This window comes from Chiloscyllium plagiosum, unplaced genomic scaffold (genome assembly GCF_037043375.1).
Source record: "Chiloscyllium plagiosum isolate Xiang-an unplaced genomic scaffold, Cpla_swu_hap1 HiC_scaffold_24, whole genome shotgun sequence".
Lineage (NCBI taxonomy): Eukaryota > Metazoa > Chordata > Chondrichthyes > Orectolobiformes > Hemiscylliidae > Chiloscyllium > Chiloscyllium plagiosum.
This window is the reverse complement of record NW_028270162.1, coordinates 42,775,178-42,792,161: the sequence shown is the minus strand read 5'-3', so window position 1 is coordinate 42,792,161 and position 16,984 is coordinate 42,775,178. Positions and strand designations below refer to the sequence as shown.

General features: G+C 40.8%; 1 protein-coding gene across 1 annotated transcript in view; it reads right to left on the bottom strand.

The window, feature by feature from the left end:
* The window catches only part of nos1 (nitric oxide synthase 1 (neuronal)), a 93,452-nt gene extending 78,765 nt beyond the window's left edge, over positions 1-14,687 (bottom strand). The window contains exons 1-2 of the mRNA XM_088000111.1: positions 14,443-14,687; positions 2,632-3,546 (exon numbers count right to left, since the gene is read on the bottom strand). Coding sequence (XP_087856237.1) covers positions 2,632-3,356 — 725 coding nt within the window. The 5' untranslated portion in view covers positions 3,357-3,546; positions 14,443-14,687. The remainder of the gene's footprint in view (positions 1-2,631; positions 3,547-14,442) is intronic.
* Positions 14,688-16,984: the final 2,297 nt, after the last annotated feature.

Sequence of the window (16,984 nt, the reverse complement as noted above, 5' to 3'; positions counted from 1 at the left end):
TCAGAATTCAATTATCCATCCTTGGCAACTATCTGTGTGGAGTCTGCATATTCTCCCAATGTTTTTGTGGGTTTTCTCCAGGTGCTCCAGTTTCCTCTCAGAGTCCAAAGATGTGCAAGTTAGGTAGATTGGCCATGCTAAATTGCCCATGGTGTACAGGGATGTGCAGGCTCGGTGGATCAGCCACGAGAAATGCAGGGTTACAGAGATAGGGTGAGGGGGGATGCTTTTCAAAGAGTCAGTGTGAACTGGATGGGGTAAAAACCTGCTTCCATACTGTACAGATTCTATGATTGTATGATTCATTGGTCAGATTGTTGAAACTGATGGCCAGATTATGCAAAATGATCAGTACATTTACACATTCATTTTGATTATGAACGTGCTCCTAGGGATTCATGAAGGGTATTGTTGGCAAAGAAATTTGATCAAACTATTACAGTAGAAAGTCAGATGACACAATTAGAAATGCATACAGATATAAGCTTTCTAATATCAGTCCACTCTATAAGAATCTACATCGCAGAGGTGAAAGGCCAACTGTCTCTTTCAATGAATCAAATATTCTATTGTTTAAGCACCAGACATTGGGTAAATGTGGACAATGTGCTGAAATGCATTTGAAAACAATTAAATAAAATGCTACATTAATATGTCACAATTAGTTATTTGCTGATTAAGACACATATTGTAAAAGTTGTACAGTACAATTGTACAGTACAATTTAAAAACATTCAAATAATTTGTTAATTAAAATGTTTTAGTTTTAGTTTTTATGTTCCAAGATTCTGTCATGTATTTCTTAATATACATCAATTCAACCATGAAGCAAAATATTTTGCTACAACATACTTTATCTACATTTTTGCTATTTCACTTTCTATTATCAGTTGGAACTCCTTATATCAATGGTATGTATCATGAGATGTTGTCATTTTCTTCTGTGTATAATGCACTGATAAGCAGTCTTTAGTTAACCACTGTCTTTCTCAGTTTTTAATAACAGCTCACCAACAATATTGAGCTTACTATTCTACAAAACATAATACTCTGGAAGATATTCTTCTACCCCTTATTTGATGGAATTGATAACACCTTTGATAACATAGTGAGAAAGGAATTTGGGACAAATATTAAGTGTTAAATTAGCATAGTGCTTTTTTTTCATTTATTCCACATTATAGACCATTCACTAAAATGAAAGCTTATGGAATTGGAGGACCTGCTTACCAGGCTGGTTAGATGGTAGAAGACAAAGAGTGTAAAGTAGGGATCCTGCGTTTGCACTTTATTGAAAGGAATTTATAAGTGGGATCTCACAAGAAGCGATGTTGAATTCTTATCTATTTGTTTTATTTATTAATAGCCTAAGCAACTCACTGAAGAGCCACACACTCAAGTCTGATGATGACACAGTGGTTGGTGTCATAGTCAGCATCTTTTTTAAGTGACAAAATGCGTGTGGCAGTAGAGGTTCAAAAAGTCTTGTATGTTTATCTACACAGATCAAAATGTAATAGTAAGGTGCAAAAATACTCAAAAAGGCATATGAAATGTTAGCTTTGTACCTAGAGGGCTAGAATATAATGGGGTGCAAGTTTTTCGACAGCTTTATAAAGTCTTTGTCGGGTTACATGTCTAGTAAGTTCTGTGCACTATGCCTTAAAAAGGAAATATTGTCTTTAGAAGGCAGACAAGCTGTTCAGATACATTATAATGTTACCATGGTACTTAAAGTGAGATTTCAAGGAGGGATAAATTAGACTTTTATTCTCTGCTGTATAGAAAGTTAAGGAATTAATTATAACTTAGCAGATTTTGAAAAGTATTCATTGGTTAAAAAGTAACTTTTGTCCTGGTGAAGGAATCTAAGGCGTGGCATCATTAAATTGCATAATGATAAAACGATTACAGCATAGAGGGAAACCGATGGTTTATTGTGTCAGCAACTGCAGTTTGATAAGTATCACTCCCCCGTCCCCATGCCCTATAACCCTGCAAACCTTTATCTTCAGATTATTATGCAATTCCATTTCTAGAACAACACTGTATCATTTGCAATTTTCCCTATCCTCTGGACACCATTTATGCACATCAGGAAGATTTGGAGATTAAAACCACTTCCTCTGCAACTTTCACATGAAAGTTAAAATCAAGGCCAGGTCTTTCAGGAAAGAAGTTAAGAAAACATGGAGGGACTCTCTTCCACAAAAAATGATAAAAGGTATCCCAATTTATAATTTCAAACCAGAGGTTGATGCTTATTTTGTAGCAAGTGCTTAAACTGGGTGAATTAGGTTAGAATACAGATTTACATTGATTTTATTGAACAGTTAAGGTTTCAAGGTTTAATTGAGGTGCTGAAATGTCTTCTCCAGTTCCTGTATTCTGTAGAGTTCTTAAAATGAACTTGTTGGGACTCACTTAGAGAAATTTCATTCAGTTCACTAATTGTGGAAAATCTTGAATATGTTTTGCTTTATAAAGATGGTGTGACATTATGGCTTTTCCCTTTCTCTTTCATTAGCATACGGAAAATCCTTTTTACCATCCCTGCCCATTTTCACACCCAATCACAAATTAACAAAGAATGTGATAAAATAATTGGATCAAGTTGTAAGGCTTGCCTACCTGTCCACTTGGACTTCAGCATCACACTTCCCTTGTTTTCTATTGTTCTTTAATAGATTTAGTACAGGTTCAATTTCTTTAAGGAGTTCATCATTATCAGTTGTTCCATCATTCATCAAGTTGTCTGTGTTGGTAAAACAGGCATCTGATCCCTCTAAAGAGTTTTCATTAATCAAAGACATCATTCCCTTGACCTGAATTACGGAATTGGATTCTTGTGGGATCTCACTGTCCCATGTCTCTAATGCTGGATTACAGATGTTCCTCAACTTTTTATCTTCAGCTTTGAGGTTGTCTTTGCCATAGGGGCCTTGAATGGGAGAATCACTCGTTTTAGTGACAGGAACTAAAGGCTTTGTAACACGCATTGTTCTTTGTGCCCCATCACCAGTGAAGGTGGTCTCCAGGTGAGTGGAAAACCCTTCTGGACCTCTCAAAATCAACACAACGAAAGTCTCTGGAGGTATGTTCTTCAGCATCTCCAGAGCATATTCATAAGTTACATCGACCAGAGGCTTGCCATTAGCTGCAACAATGATATCGCCAACCTGCACCAAACCACTCTCTTCTGCTGTCCCACCATGGATAATGTCAGAGATGATCACAGGGGGATTACACACCCGTTGCTTCACTAAGAATCCCAGACCACCCACCTTACGCTTAAATAGTCGGACTGATATGATGTTTGGTTGCAACTGCTGGACTTGGAACTCATTCTCCTCCATGATTCAGGCGTTTCTCAGGAGATAAGCTACTTGACTTTGCTGAATCTTCAGGTACTCAGCCTTTTATCCAACATAATTAATCTGTGATCACATTGGGGTTCTTCCAGTCTTCATAAAGCCCCTTTTTGTTCATTTAAAGATGCACTCTAGTATAGTAATAGTTGAGGAAGCCAACGAATAACTGTTCTTGCTGTAATAAAATAAGAATATTTTTGTTCGTAATATTTATTTTTAAGAAACTTCACTGAATACATTACTGGAATAACTTTAACAATAACATTTTTCAATTCCAATTATAAAACTAAATGGTTATCTCGAGACAGGTAAACACCTATGAATCAAATATTTGTTTGTGTCCTAGGAGTTGGAGAGGACCCTTTACAGTTAACTCCATTCTGCTGATGGAATTGCCACTGAAGCGACGCAGTGGAAAGTGAAAACAACAAAATTCTCATCAAAATGGTCCCCAGACAAATTCTTAGCATTGACAACATAGACTGGTTAGTTGTTTTTGAAACTTACATAAAAAATACAAAAGGTCTAACATGACTTTGAAAATGGACACCAATTGCCAGATTTATACTCTCACTGGGAAAGGTGTTGCTATCATGAAATAAATTAACAATGATGAAAAAACCTTGATTCACATTAAAGTGCTGAACATCACCCAAAATGTGGTACCAATCAGTGCCAAAGCTCAAGTTGCAGTCCCTGTGTCCAGATTTGTGCAGTCAAATCTTTAAGCTTGTATCTTCTTTCTACCCATTTTGAAGTTTAGGAATTTATTGTGGTTGTCCTGTCCAAGTTTATTTTCCTAAAACTTCTCCTGAAATAAAAGCATGTCACAGAAAGGCTAATTCTGCTGTACAGCTGCATGTGGTCACTCCTACTGAAATGTTTTTGTTTGCTCCTACAAAATAAGGTATTGGGATATCAAAAGGTAATCACAGTTTCCAACATTTGTTCATACAGTTAATGAACCTAAAGGAATATTCCATGTCATCTATTAAAGAAACAAACTGTACTGATAGTCTTTTAGAATCAATACAGTGAATAAATTACGGATAATATAAAGAATCTTGTGAGCATTTCTGAAACTGCAAAATAACATCATTTTAGTATCAGGATTTTAAATATAAAGTCATAAGAATGACAATATTCTATGTATTTTTAAGGCACATCAAGAGCTTCACAAATTACACATCAGTATACTAAATACTTTGCTATGCAGTTTATCCTCCCACTCTTCTCCTCACCCACATAGCTTATTGTTTCTGATAACTTGGATCAATCTCGTTTGCCTCAGTGGTTTTGTATCTTTTCAAAATCATTGAAAAATCTTCTCGCTGTAAAGAAGGAAAGTAGGCTTCTCAGTAAAACATATCCTTGTTATTCATCGTCAAGTACTGAAAGGACTTACTGAATCTTTGTGGTATAATTAAAGGACATGGAAATGCACAAGTATTCGTTTGTAATTTATTTGAAAGACATACAACTCTTCAGAAAATGATCTTGCTTCATAGCAAGTTGTACAAATACCTGACAGTCTAACAATGAATCAAAAGCAAACGATCATGGATGCTGGGAATTTGAAATTAGAAGAGAAAGATTAGATTAGATTCCCTACAATGTGGAAACAGGCCCTTCAGCTCAACAAGTCCACACCGACCCTCCAAAGAGTAACCCACCCAGGCCCATTTCCCTCTGACTAATGCACCTAATACTATGGGCAATTGAGCATGGCCAATTCACCTGACCTGCACATCTTTGTGACTGTGGGTGGAAACCCACGCAGACATGGGGAGAATGTGCAAACTCCACACGGACAGTTGTCCAAGGCTGGAACCGAACCTGGGACCCTGGTGCTATGAGGCAGCAGTACTAACCACTGAGCCACCCAAAATGCCAGCAATGCTGAGCAGATCAGGTAGCATTTGTGGTGCAAGAAGCATAGTTAATGTTTCAAATTGTCAGGGTATCTGACTTCTGGTTTCTATTTGCCTCTTTTGCTCCTATTTGTGATAATTGAGAATTGTGTGAATTTTTAATTATCAGATCGTGATTGATAAAAAGCTGTCAGCTACGAACATGGTATTAATCCTTTTTATGACCTGACCAACTTTGAAGTGTTTAAGAGGGCAAATTCTATTGTATTGTATTTAAGAGGGCAACTTTTATTTACATTACTGCTTAAAGATTTTGCCTTTCATGTTAGTTTCACATACATTATGTACAGAAAAGTGTATGACCTAGTTACACAAATCAATTGACCAGAACCATAACAGTTGCAAAGAACCAATATGAATTGTCTAAAATAAGAATAAGATGCATTGCCTAAGAAGTCACATTGGTTGTGGTACCAAACCCAAGTTGATAGGGTTGTTAAGAAGGCATATGAGTTTCATCAGCAGAGGGATTGAGTTTAAGAGCCGCAAGGTTATGCTGCAGCTCTATAGAGTCCTGGTTAGATCACACTTGGAATATTGTGTTCAGTTCTGGTCATCTCATTATAGGAAAGATGTGGAAGCTTTAGAGAGGGTGCAGAGGAGATTTACCAGGATGCTGCCTGGACTGGAGGGCATGCCTTATGAAGAAAGGTTGAGGGAGCTAGGGCTTTTCCCATTGGAGCAAAGAAGGATGAGAGGTGACTTGATAGAGGTGTACAAGATGTTGAGGGGCATTCATAGAGTGGATAGCCAGGGATTTTTTCCCATGGTGGAAATGTCTATTACGAGGGGCCATAATTTTAAGGGAATTGGAGTAAGGTTTGGGGGAGAGGTCAGAGGTAGGTTCTTTACACAGAGAGTGATTGGTGCATGAAATGCACTGCCAGTAGTGGTAGTAGAGTCAGATACGTTAGGGACACTTAAGTGACTCTTGGATAGCTACGTGGAAGATAGTACAATGGAGGGTATGTAGGTTGGTCTGATCTTAGAGTAGGATAAAAGGGTGGCACAGCATTGCGGGCTGAAGGGCCCATACTGTGCTGTACTGTTCTATGTTTTATGTAAACAATACTTATGTACCACATCTTAACCAATTAACACCCAGTCATCTGTCCCTCATCAAAGTCTGAACATGGGAGAATGCAACAGCAGGAAAACATAAGATATATTGTCCAAGTTATCAATTAGACAGAGCAGAACAGTAAAGCCAAATCTTCAAAAAAAGCTGAGATGGAAAGTAAGAGAGTAGACGTGAGTGAACGCTTAATGCACTGATTTTTGTGGCTGTCACAAAACACTTCAACATTGCTCCTGTTGGGTTGAGCGGTGGGATGGAAACAAAGCAACAACTTGACTTCTTTTTGATGCTGAAGGAATGCGGCTGTGCCAGAAGTGTTGCAAATCCTTTTTGGTTTCATCCTGATTTTCTGACTAATATTTATCCCTCATCCAACATTCCTTAAAGTTAATACATTATCTGCTCATTCTTTCATCACTGTTTATTGGAGCTTGCTGTGTGCAAATTGGCTGCAGTGTTTCGTACATTACATCACTTCTGAAAAATACTTCATTAGCTGTGAAGTGCTTTGAGGGCAATTTGAGGATGTGACCATTGCTATAAAAATGCAAGCTTTTCCTTTTTTCTTATTTCCAGAATATAACAGACATGATCTGATGTGATGCCAGAACCTTGGTTAATACACATCCATCAAAAGTATGGATCTATCTCAAATATCTATTCCTTACTATGGTATTGCTTAATAAAATGATATTATTTCTGTCTATACCAGAGGCAGGAATTCTGCTTTAGAAAAACAAGAGGCAATTTTATCAAGATAAAGAGTAATTGAGTCATACAGCAGGGTAATAGATTCTTGGGTCCAACTTGTCCATGCCAACCAGACATTCCAAGCTGACCTAGTCCTGTTTGCCAGCATTTGGCCCAAATTGCTCTAAACCCTTCACGAGTTTTGAGAAGATTTGTAGCTTAGGTTGAGGTTCTGGATGTAGCTTCTGGAACCTTCCAGCTCAGCGAGCAAACCTAAATCCAGCTCTAAATCCTTTTTATTCATATAGCAATTCAGATGCCTTTTAAACGTTGTAATTGTACCCTGCTCCACCATTTCCTCTGGCAGCTCATTCCTTACATGCACCACCCTCTGCATGAAAAAGTTACCCCTCGAGTCCTTTTCAAACCTTTCCCCTCTCATTTAAACTAATGTTATCTAGGTTTGGACTGCCCCATCCTTGGCTATTCACCTTATCCGTGCCCATCATGATTTGCAGATTCTAAGTTTTACTTATTCATGTGCCTTTCTAGATGACTTTGAAATGTTGTAATTGTACCAGCCTCTATCACCTCCCCAGCAGCTCATTCCATACATGCACGATTCTCTGTGTGTAAAAGTTGCACCTTAGCTCCCTTTTATATCTTACCTCTCTCACCCTAAACCTATGCCCTCTAGTTTTGGGAAAAAAGATCTTGGCTATTCACCCAATCCATGCCCCTCATGACTTTACAAACCTCTATAAGGTCATCCCTCAGTCTATGATGCTCCAGACTGAATATCCCCAGCCTATTCAGCCTCTCCCTATAACTCAAACGCTCCAACCCTGGCAAAACCTTGCATATTTTTTCTGAAACTCCCAAGTTTCGCAACATCTTTCTGATAGCAGGGAGACCAGAATTGAATGCAGTTTTCCAAAAGTGGCCTAACCAATATCCTGTACAACCACAACATGATATTCCAACTCTTATACTCAATGCACTGAACAATAACGTTTTCTTTAGCACCCTGTCCAGCTGCGATTCCACTTTCAATGAATTATGAATCTGCACCTCAGGTCCATTTGTTTGGGAACACCTCCTAAGACTCTACCATTAATTGTATAGTTCTGCCCTGATTTGCCCTAACAACACATTTATCTAAATTCAATTCCATCTGCCACTGCTCAACCCATTAGCCCACCTGATTAAGGTTCATCGATCTGCTCACTTGCTATAGCCCTGAGAAATATTCATTTCCATTGATATGGATAGAACTGAACATCACACATGACATATAATGGTCAGCAAATGTGATTCCTTCCTTTTGACCTGGCTACTCCCATCTAATTTCACCCCCAAAATCTAGAGTTAGGCCCAACTGCTTGTTTTCCTTTTGAAATCCCCTTCTGGTTATATATCAATTGACCGTTCAAGGGGATGTTTAATTATTAGTTTGCCTTTTAAAGATTAAAACATAGTTACATACATTTTATATCGTGATAGCAGCCCAGTTGATCCAACTAAGCTGCACAAGCATTTCATTCTCTCTTCTTTTATCCAACTTTACCAACAAAATACAACCATTTACATGGCAAGTACTCATGTGACTTGGCCAACATTGTCTATCTCATATGCTGCAGGCAAGGATGCCTTGAGGCATGGTACATTGGCGAGACTAAGCAGATGCTATGACAACAGATGAAAGGACACTGCACAACAATCACCAGGCAGGAGTGTTCCCTCCCTCAGTCAAGGAACCCTTCAGAGTTCAGAGTCATTCAGCCTCAGGCTTTCGGGTGGCCATGCTCCAAGGGGGACTTCAGGACAAGCAATAACGCAGAGTAGCTGAGCAGATGCTGATAGCAAAGTTTGATACTCTTGGGAATTGCCTCAATCGGGACCTTGGGTTCAAGTCACACTAGGGGTGACCCCACTGCACAATCTATACACACACACACACACACACACACACACACACACACACACACACACACACACACACACACACACACACACACACACACACACACACACACACACTCTCTGATATGCATACACATACACCCCCTGCAATCACACTGACACACGCAATTTCTCGCACATACCCCATCACACCCACACCCACACTTAACCAAGTTTACATACACACACATATGTACACAGACACTATATCACATGCACTCACATCCAAATACACACACTCACATGCACACTCAACTTGTTGCTCCCACATGCGAACATATATAAGCTTATGGGGTGAATTTGTTTTTGCAAAATTACATTTTATTTTGCTGCATGAATCCATGTAAAACTCTGTAAAATTTTACAGAGGGTTTCTCAGTCTGACATAGCATTGGGACACAGACAGACTTCACACCTATTGTTTAAAAGCCTGAGCTACCTTGAGAATGTAATTTAAAAGAACTTCTGGGATTTACATATCAAAGGACAGAAACCAATATATCCCATTATAAAAGATGAAAATGTTATTCTCAGATTGTTTACTACCATCACATCTCCATGGCACTGGACTCCTTTGGCTATAAATTCTGTGAGCATGAACTTAACCTCCACAACCACCTGATGAAGGAGCAGCGCTCCAAAAGCTAGTGCTTCCAAATAAACTTGTTGGTCTATAATCTGGGTGTTGTGTGATTTTTAACAAAATACTGAGTTTATTTAAACTTCCTCTTAAGTGTCATTCATCTCAATAGCTCCATACGGCAGTAAATTCCACAATGGAGAATCATAAAGACCCAAAATACAGAAAGAGGTATTTCAGCCGATCATATTCTCTGAAAGAGCTATCCAAGTGGCCCTACAATTGTGTCCCTTTGCACAATTCCTGCTGAAGGTTCCTGATGAATTTGCCTCTCTGCCATTTCAGACAGTAGGTTCTGGATCAATAACAATGTGCTGACTAAAATTCTGCTGCTTTTTGTCAGCTTCGCTTTAGACAAATACTTTAAATTAGTGTACTCTGGTTTACTTACTCTCTACCAGTGGAAACAGTTTATCAACATGAATTTACATATGGCTCCTAAGAACAAAGAACAAAGAAAATTACAGCACAGGAACAGACCCTTCAGCCCTCCAAGCCTGCGCTGACCCAGATCCTCTATCTAAACCTGGCACCTATTTTCTAAGGATCTGTATCTCTCTGCTCCCTGTCCATTCATCTATCTGTCTAGATACATCTTAAATGATGCTATCGTGCCCGCCAAGTTTCAGCCTCCCCCATTAATCAAAGGATATTCTCTTTCACCTTATCAATTCCTTTAGAATTTTAAAGACATTTACGTTCCTCAGTGTTTTCTAGAGAAATAAAAGCCTAGTCTGTCTTCTTAATCCTTTTTTAAAAAGTGATTTTAATTAAATCACAGTGGGAGTGGCATCATGCCATATGAACTGAACAGTTTTTCATTACTGTGTTCATTAATGGTTTCCTCAGGGCTATCACTGACTGCCCAGGAAGCTTTACTGCACATTCACTTATTGCAAACTTCACAGTGGTACATAAAACCGCAGTGGAACATACCCCTGAAATGGAGAATACCAATTTGTTCGAAAGAGGACGGGCAGAGAGACATGGAGCCATAGAGCACTGAAGCAGACTGTTTGGTCTAACCAGTCTATGTTGAACATAATCCCAAACTAAACTAGTCCCTGCTCCTGGCCCACATCCCTCTAAACTTTTCCTATTCATGTATCTATCCAAATGTCTTTTAAGCGTTGTAACTGTATCCGTATCTACCACTTCCTCATAAATTTCATTCCACAAGGAAACCACTCTCTGAGTAAAACAAAAACGCCTCTCGTGTCTTTTTAAAATCTCTCTCCTCTCACCTGTAACATCTTTTAAAATGTTAAGAATGTACACTTTCCACGTAACCTATGGTTAGAAAAAAATGCTACTACACTGAGAAACTATCGAACAACATCAGTTGCAATTTGTATCACTCACACAAAAATATAAGACGTTCGACAACAAGGTTTCCCTATTAGTATCTTATATCCTGACATGAGCTCTGTACCCCTCAGTCTGAAAGTAGCTTGTGAAGGCGACCCTGAGGGTTGTCTGAGCTTCTACCCGCCACCAGGGCGCGCTCTTACGGTTGGGGTGAAATGTGCATCTTTCCAACACATTTTAACGACTTTTGCAGCAAAAATGACTAATTTGTTTGTTAACCGCCCTTTCTGTATTGGCGTGAAATAAAGGTGAAGAATGCAGAATCTTTTTTGTTGTTTTAACTGTTCGAAAGTAAAGCTAGATACCGGCCCCGCTTGTATTTTGGGGAAAGCAATTGGAGCTCTGTAACTATGACAATGCAGGTCCGCCCCGCTCCCTCACCGCGAAATCCCAGCACTTCTTCCGCCAGTTTTGCCCCGGATCGAACATTTTACTGACCGCTCCCAGCAGTGTCACTGGACTGGAAACGTGAACTCTGTTTCTCTCTCCACAGATGCTGTCAGGCCTGCCAAGCTTCTCCAGCAATTTCTGTTCTAGGTTCTGTCCGAGAAGAACCATTCCGCCTCCAATAAAAGCCATTTATCTAATCACTACATTTATTTACCAGTGCATCCAATATTGGAGCATTCAGAAAGAGATTCGTGATTTTATCTGCCGATCTTCAACCAGACAGGAAAGAAAACCAAAGTGGCCAACTTAGCGCTAACCAAAGTGTAAGAAAAAGTATCCTATGGAATGACACAAGCAAATATTACGAGTCAAAAACTTGAATTGACATTTGAGAGTGGGGCAGGATTGGTAGCCTCTGTTCAGCCGGCGTCACACTGAATGTGACAAAAATGTACATCTGAACGCGAGCGGGCGTTGGACTTAGACAAGGACAGGAGGATTTTGGATGAGAGATGGTGGGTCATCTTTTCAGAATAAGCGAAGGTCGTCTGACCCGAACAATAACTTCTCTTCAGAAGTCAGCCTCATCTCTTGTTAGAGATGTTAAACCAGCCTTCCAGCCTTCTCTCGCCCTCCAGTCTTCATTAGGCCTGGGGATTGTGAACCGGCGCTTGATATCGGGAACTTCAGTACCTTCCACTTGAGTCAGAGAGTCATATAGCACGGAAACAGACCCCCAGGTCCAAATCGTCCCATGCCGATCAGATTTCCCAAACCAAACTAGTCCCACTGCTTGCTTTTGGTCCATATCCCGCAAAACCTTTTCTATTCATGTAACTGGTCAAATGTCTTTTAAATTGTAACTGTGTCTGACCTTTCCACTTCCTATCGCAGCTCATTTCATATTCGCACCAGCCTCTATATGAACTAGTTGCCCAATTGATTTGGAGATACTGGTGTTGGACTGGGGTGTACAAAATTAAAAATCACACAATACCAGGTTATAGTACAATAGGTTCATTTTGAAGCACTAACTTTCGGAGCGCTGCTTCTTCAGGTGATTGTGGAGGAGCGGCGCTCAGAAAGGTGGTGCTTCCAATTAAACCTGTTGGACTATAACCTGGTGTTGTGTGATTTTTAACTAGTTGCCCAATGACACCAGCCATTCACTGCATGGCTCAGCAGTTGCTTGGAGTCGTTAAAGCTTTGCGTTAAAAAAAAAATCAATCCAGCCTAACAATTTTGCTTTTGGAATAGGATAATCAACGGTACTAGGAATAAATAATTTGAAAACACCTCACATTGTTCAATAAGTCTTTCCTAGATTCACTCCAAGCCTCGAATTTACAATTGCCATCCTCCTATTTAGATCTATCGGTGGACCCCCACCACCTCCACTCCTTTTTGTAATCTCCAGCACCACAGATTTTCTCTCACTCTGCTCTGTCATGTATTATTGATTCCTCAGCCTTCTCCCCAGTACTAACAAGATCTTCAGCAGCCGCCGCCTTATACTCTGGAGTCCGCTCTGCCAGCTTCTCTCCCCTTTCCCTCACAAACTCACTCCTTCAAAAACGACCTCCTGAGCCAAACCATTGCTCCCTTTGTGCTGTCGTCGGAAGCGCCATTTGGCTGGTAACGTTCCTTTGGAGCCAAACGCGCGACGAAAAGAAACTTGCGTTAACGTTTCAGGCTCAGAGACAATGAGAGTGATCTCTTTTTGCGCGTGGCGGCCAAACCAGTTCCCCACCTGCACTAACTATAATGGAAAATAAATGTTCTGGTTCTTCACAATAGTCGGGCAATGCCAGAAAGTTTGGGCTGCACCAAAAGAAATTGGTGCGTTTAGGACCCAGCTCTTTTGCAAACTGCCATTAGTTTCCCTTGGTAGGAACCTCTCAGAGTGACATCAAAGCTTGAGTTTACGACGATGGATCGCTGCGGGCTGTGGAAGGCAACTCCACGCACCCTTGCGTCTTATGGTCCTGTTCCACAACCACCTGATGAAGGAGCAGCGCCCTGAAAGCCAGTGCTTCCAAATAAACCTGTTGGACTATAATCAAAGCGTGATCAAATCTTAATTTTAACAGGCTGTGACTTTGATTACTATTCATTCTTGCAATAACCCTGCATATTCAACTACTGTACACAGTTTAAGGTTTGTTGACAAACTACAGTATGCCTTTTTAATTTTTAATCTTGGTATGTGATTTTTAACTTTGTCCACCCCAGTCCAACACCGGCACCTCCACATCTTGTCTAATTATTTTTGACTTTCCCTGGTTGAAGAGAACTCTTGCGTTTCTGAGATCAGCTCAAGAGGCGACATTTCACTGCCCAGGTCTATGCTGTCTGTGTGGAGCACCTTCTCTAGATTAGGCGCTCGTGTGGAACAGGACTGAGAAGCTATCGAACAAAGGCAATCGGGACCCACTGTTTGAAGAGCTGTAATCATGCAAGTCTCCTGGTCTACAATGCTGTGATAGACTCAGCATGTTTACGCAGCCCTTTCAAAATATAACCGTTCACAACGCCAACCCCAACAAAAGTCACATTCTCAAACAGAAACAGAAATTGCTGGAAAACAACTGTGGAGAGAAATCTGAGTTAACCTTTCGGGTCCAGTGACCCTTCTCACACTTTCCGCTGTACGGTAGCAAAGGCACACATCAAACTTTTAACATTGGGGACACTCAGGTGTATGTAAACGAACCTGGCTGCCTGATGTATTACACCTTATTTCTTCCGCCCTGGTGAACAGGGGATCCAATGCATCAACTTTAGCCCCTTCCTCAAACAGAACTAGCGCTTCCGTTCCGAATGCACTCCAAAGGTGAGAGTCTGAACGCGCGATTACCAATCCAGAAGGACACATTGACCCACAGTCAGTGCCCACTTCGGTATCGCCCTCCTCGCTCACTAGTGACGGAAGCTAAAAACCTGGGAAGAAAGCTCATTATTGTATATATAGTCTCTGCTTTGCAAGAAAAGCGGCCAGATGCAGATACCTACCTGCTTCCGCGATTATGGGATCTGAAATTTCGCTGCCTTGTCCCGCCAGCGTTCAATGTCTGGAGCAGATGCACTTGCCTCTCCTTTTGCACTCTGTCGACTCCCTCCCTTCCCCGTGCCTTTCTCTATCTACTCTGAGATCTTGGAAGCAGCATAAATATGCAGCGATTCCATCCTCTGCCCAGGGTCGTGAGGCAGCATTAGTTAGTGTGCCTCTCTCCCTTGTCATCACCAAACGAATTAACTTTGACGTCCAACCAGTTTCTTTTATGGCTTATGTAGAACAATATAACCCTCATTAAGAAAGCAGCGCGGTCAGAAAGTCACAGATCGTTGACAGCCAACGACGTGATAAATAATATCAGATTACATCAACGCGCTGTTTTATTTCGCTACAAGAGGAGCAATTGGCTGAAGATGAGAGAATCTGCTGTTATGGAACTGGGTGCTTTGTGTTGGAAACAAATCAAGTCCTAATGCACTGGCATAGCCTAATGATACCTTTAAATTTTCCAATTTTATAGCATTCGGGTACTGTTACACAGTCCTACAGAACAGGGCCACATTGTTTTAGGATGCAACGTGTATTTATTACGGCATCAAGTGACTGTTCCTTATTGCAACAATAGATTGCACTAAAACAAGTCATGTCTTACGAGTCGAAACTGCATTTTTAAAAAAATAATCAATATTCTCCGGTGGAATTCTCGATTTTTTTCTACCAGCTGCAGTCGATTTCAAATGTGCAAACTGTAGCTTTCGCTCCACCAATAAGCTGTACAACTCTAGTTGGAAGGGGGACACAGGGAATGTGCAAATGGATATATAAATAGAGTGAGCACTGGAGGAGGAAGTCTGAAGTTACTCACTTAGGTAGGAAGAATAGGAATACAATTTTTTAAAAAGACAAATTGTGTTCAGAGGGATCCTGGGGAAGTCATCCCGGACCCAAAACGCTAACTTTGTATTTTGTTCTCTCTCTATAGATGCTGCCAGATCTGCTGTCTTCCTCCAGCATCCTCCATGTTTGCTTCAGATTGCCAGCATCCATTGTATTCTTTTCTAAATGGCACTGTGTAGTGGTCTTTATTGCAATCTGACTGCAAGCGTAAAGAAACATCCAGCAATTTGTAAAGGGCATGGGCAAGACTGCACCTGCAATAAAGCGAAAGTGAGGACTGCAGATGCTGGAGATTAGAGTCAGGAATGTGGTGCTGGAAAAGCACAGCAAGCCAGGCAGCGTCCGATGAGCAGGAGATTCGAAGTTTCGGGCAAAAGCCCATCCTCAGGAATAAGTATTGGAGTTTTTGATCTTTCTCCTTAAGGGATGACATACTTAGCTCAGGAAATGGTACAATGAAGGTCCGCCAGGTTGATTCCTGGGTCCAGGGGGTATCCTAAGGGAATCGGTTCATAAAGTTCTGCAATTCACTAGCTTAAGCTTATTGAAACATGAACACAGTGAAAGGGTTTGACGGAACTGATTCTGAATGACTGCTTGCCCCAGGACAAAAGGGCAGTCGTTAGAACTGTGAGTATGTGATGGCCCACTGGTCTCATCACCAAACTACTAATCTAGAAACTCAGGTAATATTCTGAAGACCAAGTGTTTGGATCCTCTCATGTGGAATTTGAATTCAGTTCTTTTATTTAAAAAAATGACTGAAATTAATGATGACCATGTTTGCAAGGGGAAACCCATCTAGTTCACTAATGTCCTTTAGGGAACATAATTGCTGTCCTAACCTGGTCTGGCCCACATGTGGCTCCACGCCTCAGTGATGTGGTTGACTCTTACCTGCCCTTTGAGCAATTCTAGGCATAAAGGCTGGCCCAGCGATATCTCCATCCCGTATGTAAATATGAAAGATGAAGAGAACGTCCTCCCTTCAAAGTGGAATTCTTTCCCACAGGGGGATCCCAGATGTGCAGAGGTTGAGTTATAGATATCCTCTAATCAATCATTGCTGAATTTGGATTAAAGACAGGATTCTTGGCAGTGTGGAGGAACAAAGATCTTGCCGTGCAAGTACATAGATCTCTCAAAGTTGCCACCCAAGTGGATAGGGCTGTTAAGAAAGCATATGGTGTTTTGGCTTTCATTAACAGAGGGATCAAGTTTAAGAGCTGTGAGGTTTTGCTGCAGCTCTACAAGTCCCTGGTGAGACCATACTTGGAATATTGTGTTCAGGTCTGGTCGCCCTACTATAGGAAATATACAGAGGCTTTGGAGAGGGTGCAAAGAAGGTTTACCAGGGTTTGCCTTATGAAGAAAGGTTGAACAAGCTCGGACTTTTCTGTCTGGAGAGAAGGAGGAAGAGGGGAGACCTGATGGAGATATACAAGATAATGAGGGGAATGGATAGAGTCAATAGCCAAAGACTTTTCCCCAGGGCAGGATTGATTGGTACCGGGGTCATAGTTTTAAGATATTAGAAGAAAGGTATAGAGGGGAGGACGGAGGAAGCAGAGAGTTGTGAATGCATGGAATGCATTGCCAGCGGTGGTAGTGGAAGCAGAGTCATTGGGGACATTTAAGCGA